This window comes from Podarcis raffonei, chromosome 9 (genome assembly GCF_027172205.1).
Source record: "Podarcis raffonei isolate rPodRaf1 chromosome 9, rPodRaf1.pri, whole genome shotgun sequence".
NCBI classification, from domain to species: domain Eukaryota; kingdom Metazoa; phylum Chordata; class Lepidosauria; order Squamata; family Lacertidae; genus Podarcis; species Podarcis raffonei.
Window position 1 is genome coordinate 23,022,400 of NC_070610.1, and position 14,323 is coordinate 23,036,722.

Consider the following 14,323-nt stretch of genomic DNA (forward strand, 5'->3'; position numbering starts at 1 on the left):
AAGCATCCACAAGGACAGGTGGGAAAATTGGTTAAGATAATAGGCTCCTCCTCAGAGAGGTGGGACACAACCTCCCAAAAAGCAAGGCAGCTGATAGAGCACGAGTATCAGTGGGCCCTTCAGCAATAAAATAGATATGTCCTAGATAATATTTCAGTCACCATCAACCACATGGAAACAATGATAGCTGAAAACCCGCTGAAAGCCACAGGGAGTGATGCATGGGGTTGGTTGTATTCCTGGCTCCCTGATGGCAGTTGGCTCAGGAATGTTATAGTATTATTGGCAGGACCGCTATTAATCCTTTTGCTTCTTTGCCTCTGTATCCCCTGCTTATTGCAATGCTTGCAGCAAATGATGCAAAGACTCCTGTCACGGAAGCTAGGACCCACAGTCATCGCTGTGATGAGGGAGTATAGGCCCATACCCCAGAACGAACCTAAGTATTAGGTTGTTCAGAAGAAGAGGAGGGAGTGAAGGGAGAGGGGAACGGTTAATCATTAATATTATCTACACATAGTAAATTCCGGCACTCTGCTAGGATGGCTACACAAGCTCAAACTCAAAAATGCAGTTATTTGCAAAGCCTAAATCAGACAGGTCAGGAGACCGTTTCCTGTCTAACCAGCTATCTGAAACTGCTGATGCTAGCTACAGGTCAGAAGGTCGTTTCCTGCCTAGCCAAAAACTGCTGTCAACTAAAAACCACTAGCAAGATGTTTCCTGCTTTGCTTCTGCTTTAAGTAATGCAAGATAAGAAGAGATACGAAGGAAATGCTTAGCTAGCAAAAGAAAGACACGTGTACAAGAAGGTGGGAGGGGGTGCTTACTGAGCAGAGAAAATGCTTAACCAGCAGAGGAAGTGCTTAGCTAGCAGCCTTAGCCAGCAAATATTGGGGGGGAGGTATGGGAGGAGGGTGAATGCTTTCAGGTATAAAAATGCTTGCTGAACATGGTAACAACACAGTCAGATTTCAGAAACTATATTCTGCTGACTGTCTCTGTGCACAGATTTGCAATAAATCTCTTTTCTCTGACCAAGAAGTCTCTGGAATTGTTTTTCCCCTCTGGCCACGGGGTTGGCGGACCGCTGGACCTCCGGGTACTGCTAATCTAAGGCTTCAATTCCTGCCTTGCAAGGGGTTGGACTAGATGACCCTTGGGGTCCCTTCCAACTCTACAATGTTATGATTCTATGAGTTGTTTCACACATTGCAAACAAGCTAACACGTGTTGGTACTGTGCATGCATACATACTGTGCACATGCCAATCCCCGCTCCTTGGTCTATGGACATGTTTTGCAAGGGGACCTTTTGCAGGCAAAATTGGATCTTATAGTTCTGCCCCCTCCTTTAATCATACCTGTTTAAACATTTTCATCCCATTTTGGCTGTACCAAACTTTTAAAGAAATGGCTACAAAAACAGTTTTGGATGAGGTGCCTCTAGGCAGGTCTCACACAGGTGTTTCAGCCTGAGGGAGGCATGGCAAGTGCCCTGAGCGAGGACAAAACCCCACCCCTTTATTGTTTTTGCAACAATTCTGTTTTTATTTATTATTATTATTCTGCACCCCCTGGCACTGTTCTAAATGCATGTTTGGGACAGGGAAGCAAGTGGCTCTGTGGGCCTGGTTACAGCTCTCACACACTTGGGCCTGCTTAAAGGCTTGCTGGAAAGAATTGCATTTACTTACAACGATTACACCCTCAGTTACAGTTTTCTATGTAGGTAGCAAGATGTTTTTTCCCCAGCTGGAACTCACGGGAACTCAGTTCCAGCACATCTCAAGTGGGCATCAGGTGGGCACCATTGTCATTATTACAGACCCTCCAAGTGTCCCTATTACCCAGAAACAGTACCAGCTTTACAAAAGCCATCCCGGTTTCTGATTTAATCCCAGAATGACTGCTTTCCCATCGGACGTCCCTATTTTCATCGGTGAACTGTTGGAGGGTATGGAGTTATGCGACCTCCCAAGCCAAGGAGTTAAGTAACCTACACAACCTTTAGAAGACATAGGAAGGCAGCCCTATACAGGGAAGTTCTTTAAATGTTCCATGTTTATTATGCTTTTACATATGTTGCAAGCCACCCAGGGTGGCCGGGGCAACCAAGCCAGATAGGCGGGGATATAAATAATAAATGTATGATGATGATGATGGAATAGGACGCCCCTATTTTCACGTTGGAGTATACGTAAATCCGGGACTGCCCCTGGGCAATAGGGACAATTCCTTGTTTGTTTGTTGTTGTTGTTATTAATTATTATTATTTTGCGCCCCCTTGCACTGCCCTCAAGGCCTGTTTGGGAAAGGGAAGCAGGTGGCTCCATGGGCCTTCTTGCCGCTCTCACACGCTTGGGTCTGCTTAAAAGGCTGGCTGGAAAGAATGACATTTACTTATTGCGATTACACCCTCAAGTTATCATTATCCATGTCGTTAGCGGTTCTCTTTTCTCTTAATAATTAGTAAGCCGCCTTGAGCCCGTCAAGGAAAAAGGCAGGGTATATAATACAGTGGTACCTTGGGTTAAGTACTTGATTAGTTCTGGAGGTCCGTTCTTAACCTGAAACTGTTCTTAACCTGAAGCACCACTTTAGCTAATGGGGCCTCCTGCTGCTGCCATGCCACCGGAGCACAATTTCTGTTCTCATCCTGAAGCAAAGTTCTTAACCCAAGGTACTATTTCTGGGTTAGCGGAGTCTGTAACCTGAAGCGTATGTAACCTGAAGCGTATGTAACCTGAAACGTATGTAACCCGAGGGACCACTGTATATGTAAGCACCATCATAATAACAGTTAGCATAGAATGGGTTGGGCTAGAGCCATGGTTCCCAACGTGGGGCAATTTGATTTTTAAGGGGGGGGGCAATTCCAGAATGAGTTATCAACAGTTAACGGCTTTTTCGGCTTCCTCCACTTGAACAGTTCACTTTTGAATAATAAGCACTATATGTCACGTAGGGGGGGTGTCAATCAAGATTTTAGAGATGCTTAGGTGTGGCATGGCCCTCCCCAAAAAAGGTTGGAAACCACTGGGCTAGAGGACCCTCGTGGTCCCTTCTAACGTACCCCGGAGGGCAAGGCGAAAACCACCATCCCCGAGAAGGGCGCGAAGCCCTCCCCGAGGCGCTCTCGGAAGGGGGAGCCTCGACGCCGGTGGCCCAGAGGCTTCGGCGGGGAGAGGAGGAGCGGGAGGGGCCGGCGGCGGCCCGGAGCGCCGTCCCCGCCTTCTCCCTCCTCAGGGGCGCCTCGGGGTGGGCAGCGGGAGTCGCCCGAGGGTCGGCCATGGGCCCGGGCGCGTGGCTGCGCTGCCTGGCGCTGGGCTGCTGCTGCTGCCTGGCCGGGCGGTGGGGCGGCCCGGCGGTGGCGGCGGCGCTGGGCGGCGGCGAGTACTGCCACGGCTGGGTGGACGCGCGCGGCGCCTACTCGGCCGGCTTCGCCTGCCCCGAGCGCTTCGACGCGCCCGACGCCGCCATCTGCTGCGGCTCGTGCGCCCTGCGCTACTGCTGCGCCGACGCCGGCGCGAGACTCGAGCAGGGCGGCTGCACCAACGACCCGGCGCAAGCGGAACAGCCGGCCGGGAGCGCCCGTGAGTGTCGGCCGGGAACCGCCGGGCGGGGAAGGAGGGAGGGAGGAGTGGGGTTGGGTTGCGGGGGAAAGAAGCGGGTTCCCGGGTGGCAAGGAAACGCGGACTCGGAGTTGGAAAGGGCGCCCTGGGCGGCATCTAGTCCACCCCCGGGCAATGCAAGGACTGAATGCAGAGATTGAAGGGATCCTGAGAGTCATCTAGTCGAACCCTCTGTGATTGCAGGACTAAATGCAGAGTTGGAGGGGTTCCTAAGTCATCTAGTCCACCTCCGTGCAGTGCAGGACTAAATGCAGGCTTGGAAGGGATCCCGAGAGTCTTCATTTGAATGTTGTGTTTTAATCTTGTTTTTAAGTTGTATTTCAATTAATTGTTTTATACCTGGTGTTAGCCGCCCTGAGCCCAGTCTTGGCTGGGGAGGGCGGGGTATAAATAAAATTTAATAGTAATAATAATAATAATAATAATCTAGTCCATCCCCGTGCAATACAGGAAGAAATGCAGAGTTGGAAGGGATCCTGAGTCATCTAGTCGAACCCTCTGTGATTGCAGGAATCAATGTGATGTGTTAGGATCGCAGAGTTGGAAGGGAACCCCGAGGGTTGTCTAGTCCAGCCCTCTGCAATGCAAGAATTTCAACTAGATTATCCATGACAGGTGGCCGTCCAACCTTGGCTTAAAAACCTTCAAGGAAGGGGTGCCCATCACCTCCCAAGAGAGGCTGTTCTCCTGTCAAACGGCTCATACCGTCCGAAAGTTACTTCTAATGTTTAGTTGGAATCTCCTTTCTTGTAAATTGAAGTCCTTGGTTAGTAGCAGGAGAAAACAAGCTCGCTGTGTCCTCCATGGGGCAGCCGTTTAGATGTTGGAAGATGGCTGTTGTATCTCCTTGCAGTCCAATCCTCCTGCCCTGGTGCCTGTGGATCCCACTACAAATCACCCATTTCGATTCTGCCCTTTAGGCTGTGTGGAACCACAAGCACCTTCAGGGAGAGCAGGCAGCTTATGTGTGTATTTCCTTGGGCATAAATTTCTGTGAAACTTAGAGCGAAGAAAGTGGGCGCAGGTTGGCAGCCTTAAATATTCCTCCTGTATGGGTCCCCACCGCATGCCTTGATGAAAGGAAAATTGCTGGGCTAAATTTATTTTTCACGCCAAGCCCTGAGAGTGGCTGCTCAGAAGTCCCAGGACTTTATTCCCAAGAGAGTTTGGGTAGCGTTGAAATCCGCCTGTCTTTCTGGAAAGCGTTCTAGCAGTTGTTGCAGGGTTACCTTTAATCTTAAGAAAACCCTGATGCCTTTTTCTAGCAAAAAGCTCACTGTGGTGTTTTAGAAAAGCCGCTACATTGCATAGTCCTTGGCGCTTAGCTATTCTTTCTTTAACTAAATTTTAGGACTGTTTAATTAGCTGAATTCATTGTAAAAGTTTTTCATTTTTTTAAGTGGGGGTGTCTTTAAGTCAAACTCTGTCTAGAAGTGAAGGCCATTTGCTACCTATCCTAGGAGGTCAGGATCTGCCCCAAATCAGATGTGGGGTCATGTGTGGCACTGCTATTTTCACCAGTTATTAAGGGACAAACGCTGCAATTCTGTGTGCATTTACAGAGGAGTATGCCCCATTGGACACAGTGGGACTTCTGAGTAAACTTGCACACGATTGCGCTCAAAATGTTATTCACCAGCCAAGCAGGTGGGCTTGGTAAATCCTCAAAAATATAAAGTCTGACAAGCATTTTCCCCCTTTCTATTTCATGCTTTTAATCCGCTGAGAGAGGATCAGAGTCGCAGATAAATAGCAGAGCTCATGGGCGATGCTTGGGAGAACTTTACTGACTCCCTAGACTTTTAAAAAGGGGTAGAAAGCAGCCCTTTCATGGGACACAAACATATTACAGAGAGATCACTACTTTTCTTGTTCAGGTACGTAGTATGGACTTACTACTTTCAAAGCTGCTATCTTGGGCAGTCAGTACTTGGATTAGAAAACCTTCAACCCATCATAAACTTTGCTGCTGTCCAGTCCAGGAAAGCAACTTCAATAAAATAAAATAGAATCCCTTTAAAGCCCACCCCAAATATACTGCAGTAAAAGAAGATGCAATGCAACATTATTGCAACTTTTATCTTTCCTTTTTGTTTTCCTAGATCTTCAGAATTGGATCACTGGGTAAATAGGAAAATATTCAGGTCACATTGTGAATGTCAGTTGCTGGAAACCACCAGGAGGGAAGAGGGTTCTTGTGTTTGAATACTACTAGCTGGTTTCCCACAGGCAACTGTGAGAACAGGATGCTGGACTAGGTGGCCCATTGGCCTCATCCTGCAGGCTCTTCTTATGTTCTTAGTAGTGCCAAAGCACGTTGTTGATGTTTTGTAGGAAAAAACCCAATTGCCCCACCTAATTTGAAAAGAAAGTCTCAAGCACAAAACAGTAATAAAATATAGAACAGTCCCCACTGAAATCACAAAGATTGACATCAGATCTAAGCTCCCGTAACAAGTAACTGTGCACAAAGCTGTAACCTTAACATTCAAAAGAGCAGAATTGCTCTACTATCCCTTTCAGAGTCAGGATCCCTGTTGAGTCAGTGCACCTGCTGCCCCGTTTTCTGCATCTTGTAAAAAAATTGAAGAAGTTTGCAAATACAGCCAGCAAATTATTTGCAGCCAAATTTGGGGCATCTTTCCTCCGACTTCCTATGGATTTGTTGGGACTTATTCCCAAGTTAAAGTGTGCCTAGGTTTGCAGCTCCATTCACCAGTTCCACTGAGTTCAGCAGTTGTCAGGACTGCAGACTTAACTCTGCAACAAAATCTTTATTTCACTGTCTTCATAAAAAGGCATTCTAGAGCTCTGGAGCTGTAGCGTTTTGGTTTAAGACATTTCCAGTTTTGGAATTTACGTACGTGTTCATTTCATATAATGGAGGGGGAAATTGCTGGAAACCAAAAGCACTTCCTTCACTCTTGAAAATAAGAAAATTATGCCAGGTTCTCTAGTGCAGTACTTTTCTTAGGACCATCTAAAAATAATAACCACAAGCGGTGAGATAGCCTTGTGAATTTCGCAAAGGTTTTTATCAGGGTCGGTGTTAAACAGAAAGGAGAGGAAATGGGGAGCAAAGAAAAAGGAAGCATTCTGTAGACAAAGTAGGTTCAGACATGCCAAGTGGAAAAAAATATTGTTGGAAATAGTTACTCTTCTAACAGCAAACAACTTTCAAGTAAGGAAAGTTTCCTGAATGGAAATACAGGGTTAGAATGGCGGCTTGAACTAACTGGGGAATTCTAGTAGAGGGTGGAATCATTGATCGCAAACTTTTTTTTTTTTAACTTGTCCAGTGAGATTTTTGTTCCATGTGTAGAAAGTGGAGGCTGACCAGAAAAAAAATATGGATTGGTGCAGGAATTGGTTGAGATCTGACTAAGAAGAATTTAGATGCTTGCAGTTAGAATTTTAGCTGGGGTTGGATCCAGACTCAGTTTGTTGAACGTAGGCATCATGAAAATCAATCGGACAAGCTCATCTTAGCTTAAATTATGTCCCATTGATTTGATTGGAAACGAAGTGGAACTAATTTAGTCTGGCTCCAACCCATTAGTGAGTGACCCAGAGAATTAGTGTCAGGTATGCTATTAAGACTGATTATTGTGCCATCATCTTTGCGAAGCCCTTTGTTCGAAAACGGAAGAATATAAGCAATGATTTTCTAATGCACAAAGCCTGGCTATATTCTGTTCATAATTTACTTTTCCTGTCTCGCTCAGAACCAGTCTATGTGCCATTCCTGATCGTCGGATCAATATTCCTTGCCTTCCTTTTCGTGGGCTCCTTTGTCGCCGTTTATTGCTGCACGTGTTTAAGGCCGAAGCAAACGCTGCCACAGCCGATCCGGTTTTCTCTCCGAAGCTACCAGATGGAGACTTTGCCAATGATCTTGACCTCCACTAGCTTAAGGACTCCATCGAGGCAATCTAGCTCTGCCGCCAGCTCAAGTTGCACGGCCAGCTCTCTCGGCAAGTTTTCATTTGCCAGGCCAGAGTCTAGCTGTACAGCGGCACCTTCACCTCCACCTTACACGCCAGGCTGCTTGCAAATGGGCCACTCTGTCAGCCTCTCTCAGCCCTCTGGGTTTTTGGTGTCGGGACCATATTTCTCCTATCCTCTGGACTCCGAGCCGTCTCTAACTGGGAAGAGCGTTCCGGAAACTTAGCCAGAGCTGAGCGAAGCATTCGAAACAGCGATTTCGCTAAGAAGCACAATGGACTCCTGTGTTACGTGGTTTTCATTGTGGTGTTCTCTGCTTACGGAACTGAAAATAACGTGAATGGGTGAGTTACCCTTTAGAAAAAGTGTCAATTATTGCAGGAATTTTCGTTTGGTACTAGGACTTGCCGATCAGAAGGTTGGGGGTTCGAATCCCCATGACGGGGTGAGCTCCCGTTGTTCAGTCCCTGCTCCTGCCAACCTAGCAGTTCAAAAGCACATCAAAGTACAAGTAGATAAATAGGTACCGCTCAGGTGGGAAGGTAAATGGTGCTTCTGTGCGCTGCTCTGGTTCACCAGAAGCGGCTTAGTCATGCTGGCCACATGACCCGGAAGCTGTACGCCGGCTCCCTCGGCCAATAAAGCGAGATGAGTGCCACAACCCCAGAGTCGGCCACGACTGGGCCTAATGGTCAGGGGTCCCTTTACCTTTACTGGTCTAAAACATGTTAGACTTGTTGGAGTAAAAGAATGAACATTCTCAACTGATGTCAATTTGGAGCATATCTGCATTCAGAAAGTGTCACCTGACCAATGTGTGAGTAAAGCTGCACATCCCTGCCTTGCAAGAGGGTGGATTAGATGATCCTCAGGATCCCTTCCAAATCTACAGTTCTATGATTTCTGTGATCTAATATGATCAGAGTTCTGGCAGATACAAGGAAAACAAGACATTAAACAACCACATTGTTTGGATAATTTATTTAGGCGATGGGTAGCATTAGTGATGGTTTCGATGTGAACTTTAAATATATCATTTCCAGATAGTGGGATATCTGACTGCATCATGCCCTACATTTTGTGTGTGTTTTAAATATAGGCTTACCTTAAAAAATTCACCAGAATTAGTTTCACTTATTAAAAAGGGAATAGTTTTATTCATAGATATTGGAAGATCATGTCACTAAAAGAACAATAATAAAATGAAAGAAAATTAATGATTATAAGCCCCATTTTTTATTTTAAAAAGGGTATCTTAACACTGAATTAAAGACACTAACCAATGCCAACATTTGTTGGGCCAGGAAAAAAGTGATGCACTGTTTTGAATGTGTGATAGCATAGACCGTTGTGCTAGGACAGTTTCACATGTGATGAGATTGCTGGGTATTTCACTAATATGCAAGCTTTAACTAAGAGTTTGTACAAAATTTCTCACAGTCAGGAGAATAAGTTGTAATAACATCTAAAAGCTATACAGTAATTTCACAAATGTGCAGCGTATAAAACATTAAAATGCTGAAGTAGCCTTGCCTATTTATTGAGTTTTTGTCCTGTGACTTAGAAGACAAAGCTGGGTAAATAAAAGTTTTATTTTGTAAAATCCGCACTATCTAAAATAATGTTTAAGAACTGTAACTTAAAATGTATTGACAAGCTTGACAATGTTTTGTAGTCACAGGTTTTCTCCCAATAAAACGCTCCACGGCTGAAACAATATTTTGGTTGTCCAATATGTTTATGTTTTGAATTAATGGAAACATGGGGTGGAATTCAGAGTCGCACTAGGGAGACTGTTCCATTAGGCCAGCAGAGAGATAGAGCAATATCCCCTCTCCGCCCCTTGGGAGCTGTTTTGGGGGTTCTCCTGACCCCCACAGAGCTGTTTATGGAGCTTGTGGGGAGGAGGGAAACCCCCATGGCACTAGTGGAACACATTATGCTGGCTCCCACTAGCATAACTAGTTTACTTTCCTACAATTGCTTATATTTCTGAATTGGCAAAATGGCCTGTAAGACTGCTGAATTTATTGGCCTGCTGAGAGTACATGAAAACTTTTTGCACAACTTAAAATGGTCAGAAATCAAAATTAACAGGTGTGTAAACTATTTACACTGGGGGTGGCTGACCTTTGCCCCCCCAAAGTTCCTAGACTGCAGCTCCCATCATCCCTGACTACTGGCCATGCTGGTTGGGGCTTATGGGAGTTGGAGTTGAACAACAGCTGGAGAACTGCAGGTTTCCCATCTCTTGTGCTGCATCTTAATTTTAAGAAATCTTTTGTTGTTTTTAAATTTTTTATCCTCCCTTTTCCTCCCAAAGGAGCCCAGGTAAAGCAATGTGTTTTTAATTTAAGAATATATGTAGAAGCAAGCTCCGTTATAACAAATGTGGCGGAGTTTTGTCCAACTGCAAACACTGTTGTGTTTTTGAATACACCTCTGAATCTGTTGAGTAGCCAATTAAAGTAATGATTTCCTGTTTTTAATGCTAACAACAACAACAATTTATTATTTATACCCTGCCCATGTGACTGGGTTTCCCCAGCCACTCTGGGCGGTTCCCAGCAGAATATTAAAAACACAATAAAACACCAAACATTAAAAACTTCCCTAAACAGGGTTGCCTTCAGATGTCTTCTAAAAGTCAGATAGTTGTTTATTTCCTTGATATCTAATGGGAGGGCGTTCCACAGGGCGGGTGCCACTATCGAGAAGGCCCTCTGCCTGATTCCCTGTAACCTCACTTCTTGCAGTAAGGGAGCCGCCAGAAGGCCCTCAGAGCTGGACCTCAGTGTCCGGGCAGAACGAAGGGGGTGGAGACGCAGAAATATAGGGTAGTTTTCCTCAAAGTAGACCCATTGAAATAAATGAACAGGACTAAGTTAGGCCTGTTAATCTCCGTAGGTCTGCTGTGAGTGAAGCATAGTTGAATACCACTCATAACAGGAAACGGGTGAAACATACATTTCTGCACTGATAACGATTTTTCAATTTTTTGATTCTAGCTACTTAAATTCAGTGTGCCAGAAGTAGTTTGGCATTTCCATTTCCCCGTGTGTAAATATAGGGCTGAGCATGACCTGGATGTGGGGTTATCCATATTGTTTGTGCAGTTGGTTTTTTCTCGCCTGTGGGAAACGTGCTGTGATGCAGACCCCTGGAGCTAGCAGGATTGAACCCATTGCTCATCGACTAGTGAGGAGAGGACTCAATCCTGATGGGTGCTGCTTCAAAGGGAATGCACTGTCAAAGCAGACCCTCCCCACCCCACCCTCAGGTCAACTTTGATAGATGGGCAGGACCTCCCACTTAACAGTCACCTCATGACACCAGGTGATGGACAAGTATCAGAGCTGGCCTGTGGGTTTTGGAGGGATTTAAAGGTGAGGCCTGCTGGGCCAAGAAACTTCCCCATCCCTGGCTTAACCAAAATACAAATAAACATGTCTCATTTCCTTTAGCCCTCAGTCTGATCAAGAATAAACACACACCACTATGTAGAGCTCGGGAACCCAGTGTCCCAAGAGGATTTCTACAGCCTTTCCTTCCTCCGGCAGTTCCTGATATCACCTGCAAAGTTGTCTCTGAGGGTCAGGTGACCCTTCAAAGTGACGTGTCAAGAGGTGAAGTTAGATGCTGGTGTTTGGGGGGCAGGAACAGAAGCTGGAGAACGTCCTTCAGAAGTGTCTTGCATGCCTCTTCCACAAGGTTCCTCTGGATTTTTACTTGCATTTCCGATAAGCTTCTGTGGCTGACATGCAAAAGAAGAGCTTTAGTTTGACCCAGGATTCGGCTCTAGATCTTTTTCAATATGAGTTTTGGAAGGTAAACACCTGTGAACAAAGGGATATGCCATCAGCACTGATCAAGCATGGTTCTTCTCGCACAGATGGCACTAGCAACAGGACTTTCTACTAAAGAGTCTGGGTTTGAGCATTGACACTTCTCCCCCCCCCATTTATTATTATTATTATTATTATTATTATTATTATTAATTTTAAACAAATATAAACACAACAAAGAAGTGCCCCTTCTGCCTTCCTCCCGGAAGAGACAATCAATTTATCAAGTCCCGCCCAAACCTTGTTTGTAAACTCGTTGGATGCCACTCATTGGAACATTCATAAGATAATTTCAGAAAAGTGTGCTGAATTTCAGCGAAGTCCTCCACATCACATTTGCTGTTCAGAGCATGCCACCACTAAAAGAAAAGGTTCCTTGTATCGTAAATTGAGCTGGTCTTCTTTGAATATTGTCTATAAACCCAGATTTGGATTACACTGGAAATGTTGGTTTGTAATATTGCTTGCTTCTGCAGATACTCTGACCGCGCAGGTTCACATAACCAAATGTGGGATGTTCTACCAACTGTGTTACACCCTCTCCAAAGCATTGGCGAGGATGTTTTGTTAATGTACCTGTATCTTAACAGTGTTAAACGCCATCTATATATTAACTTACAAGAATTCTCCCTTATACAGGTAGACACCGATCTTAGAGCTTTGACAATTCTTTGAGAAACTAATCTCAACTACCCAGTCCTATACCAGAACTGGACAAATAGTTGTTACAACAGGGTGAACTTAATGCTATACCACTGAATCCACACAAGCTGTGTCTTAATCGTTTAGGATTGCAGTTGGTGAGTGACAATCATTAAACAAATCCTGAAATTCTCAATGAGTTGTTCACCTGTGGACTTGGCCATAGAAGATGCTTGAGAGCCATAGAAGATACCTGAGAGGATTTTCTTTTTACTTTGAGTAAAAGCAAATCAAAAACCAAGCTGTTGTTATTTGAGAGCATTTTGCTTCTGCTATATAACTAGCTGCATGTCTAGACCCCGCAATCACCCCTCATTGAGGAATAAAACACACCAGGACACAGATATTAGCTTAAGGTTATTGGGCAAATTTTGGCCACAACTTTATTGATTACAGAATGTGAGCAGTATTGGCTTAGGCACTGAATGGACCTGACTATATCTGACTCCTGCCCGTTGCGCAGGGAGTCTGGTAAGGGTAAACCGCCAGAAGGGGGAGCCCCGTCGATGCAGACCAACTCGAGCTCCCCCAGGTGTTCCCAATGGGGTTGTGTCATGGTCCTAGCCCCGCCCCGGACTTCGGACAAGATCCACACCCCCAGATTCCTTTAATGGAATACCCTTAAGCTCAGAGGGGCAAGTGATGGCCACACCTCCCCTCCCCCATCATAAGGTCAAACAACGCCTAACCGCAAAACCTTACAAAGTTGTGACGATTGCTACGAGGTAGGCGAAAACCAAGTGGCCAGTGCCAATTTGCCAAGTGAAAAAAATCCTACCAGGCCCCTTAACGGCGACCAACCAAAGTCCACAGCAAGGCCAACGAAAACCTGCAAAAAAAGAGAAAAAAGAGGGAGGGCGGGAGATTGAGGGCGCGAGCCAAGAGGAAGCCCTCTGGCTAGCGCCTCTGATTGAATGGTCCTGGTCACGCCCCCACCAGCCAGCGGATTGGCTGGCTGATTGTTGATGTGGCCAGGGTCCCCAGGGCAACGCGGGACTTCGTCCCCCGCCCCTGGGGGAGAGTGGGTGGCCATGTGGTCCACCGCAACTCCTCCCCACTAGGAAGTGGAACGGACCTTTGGATTTTAGCAGATTTAGACTAAAGCAATGCTCAGTTGATGACATTCCCAATATTGGGTGACAGATGTCAGATAACAGACGGACAAAGAGAGAAGTTTTATAACCTGGCAGCCATCTCCTCTCCATATCTGGCTCAAATTCAGACTCGGAGGGCTGTGCAGACCCAACTGTTTTGCTTCTTCCTTTCTGCCTGAAGGAGAGAGAGGTTTTGGGCCCTGTGCCATTGGGCCTGGTCTGAGGGACCACAGATGCCAACCTGAATAAAATATGCGGGGGGGGGGGGCAGGAAAGCCTTGCCCCACATAACTGATCACATGACACAGCACACACACACCATTTGAATGGCAAAGCCCATCAACTTGCGGAGGGGGGCTCAAATATTTTATTGGGGGGCTGAAGGGACCTTGGCCCTTAGGAGTTGGCTCCTATGTGGGGGCAATGGTCCTACTTCGCTCATGCCCAGGGTCCTTGAGGTTCTTCCTGGCTCTGTGGGAATATTTGTTGTTTAGTCATGTCCGACTCTTTGTGACCCCATGGACCAGAGCACGCCAGGCACTCCTGTCTTCCACTGCCTCCCGCAGTTTGGTCAAACTCATGCTGGTAGCTTCGAGAACACTGTCCAACCATCTCGTCCTGTCTCCTTGTGCCCTCCATCTTTCCCAACATCAGGGTCTTTTCCAGGGAGTCTTCTCATGAGGTGGCCAAAGTATTGGAGCCTCAGCTTCAGGATCTGTCCTTCCAGTCAGCACTCAGGGCTCATTTTTAAAAGAATGGATAGGTTTGATCTTCTTGCAGTTCATGGGACACTCAAGAGTCTCCTCCAGCACCATAATTCAAAAGCATCAATTCTTCGGCGATCAGCCTTCTTTATGGTCCAGCTCTCACTTCCATACATCACTACGGGGAAAACCATAGCTTTAACTATACGGACCTTTGTTGGCAAGGTGATGTCTCTGCTTTCTAAGAAGCTGTCCATCATGTGGCTTCATCATGGCCTGCACTTCCTCCCAGGGCTCCTCAGAGGAGTGGCTGGGATGAGGGGGTGATGAAGACGAAGATGAGGATGAGCTGAACCACCCCATCCACTTTATCCCTGATTGGAGCATCAGGTTAGATCC

General features: G+C 46.1%; 1 protein-coding gene across 1 annotated transcript; it reads left to right on the plus strand.

Annotated features, from left to right (window-relative positions):
• The first annotated feature begins 3,276 nt into the window (after positions 1–3,276).
• Positions 3,277–8,306, plus strand: SHISA3 (shisa family member 3). The gene is made up of 2 exons (XM_053402840.1): positions 3,277–3,595; positions 7,360–8,306. Exons 1-2 carry the CDS (start codon positions 3,292–3,294, stop codon positions 7,803–7,805), a joined length of 750 nt encoding a protein of 249 aa, XP_053258815.1. The 5' UTR covers positions 3,277–3,291; the 3' UTR covers positions 7,806–8,306.
• The last annotated feature ends 6,017 nt before the right edge of the window (positions 8,307–14,323 follow it).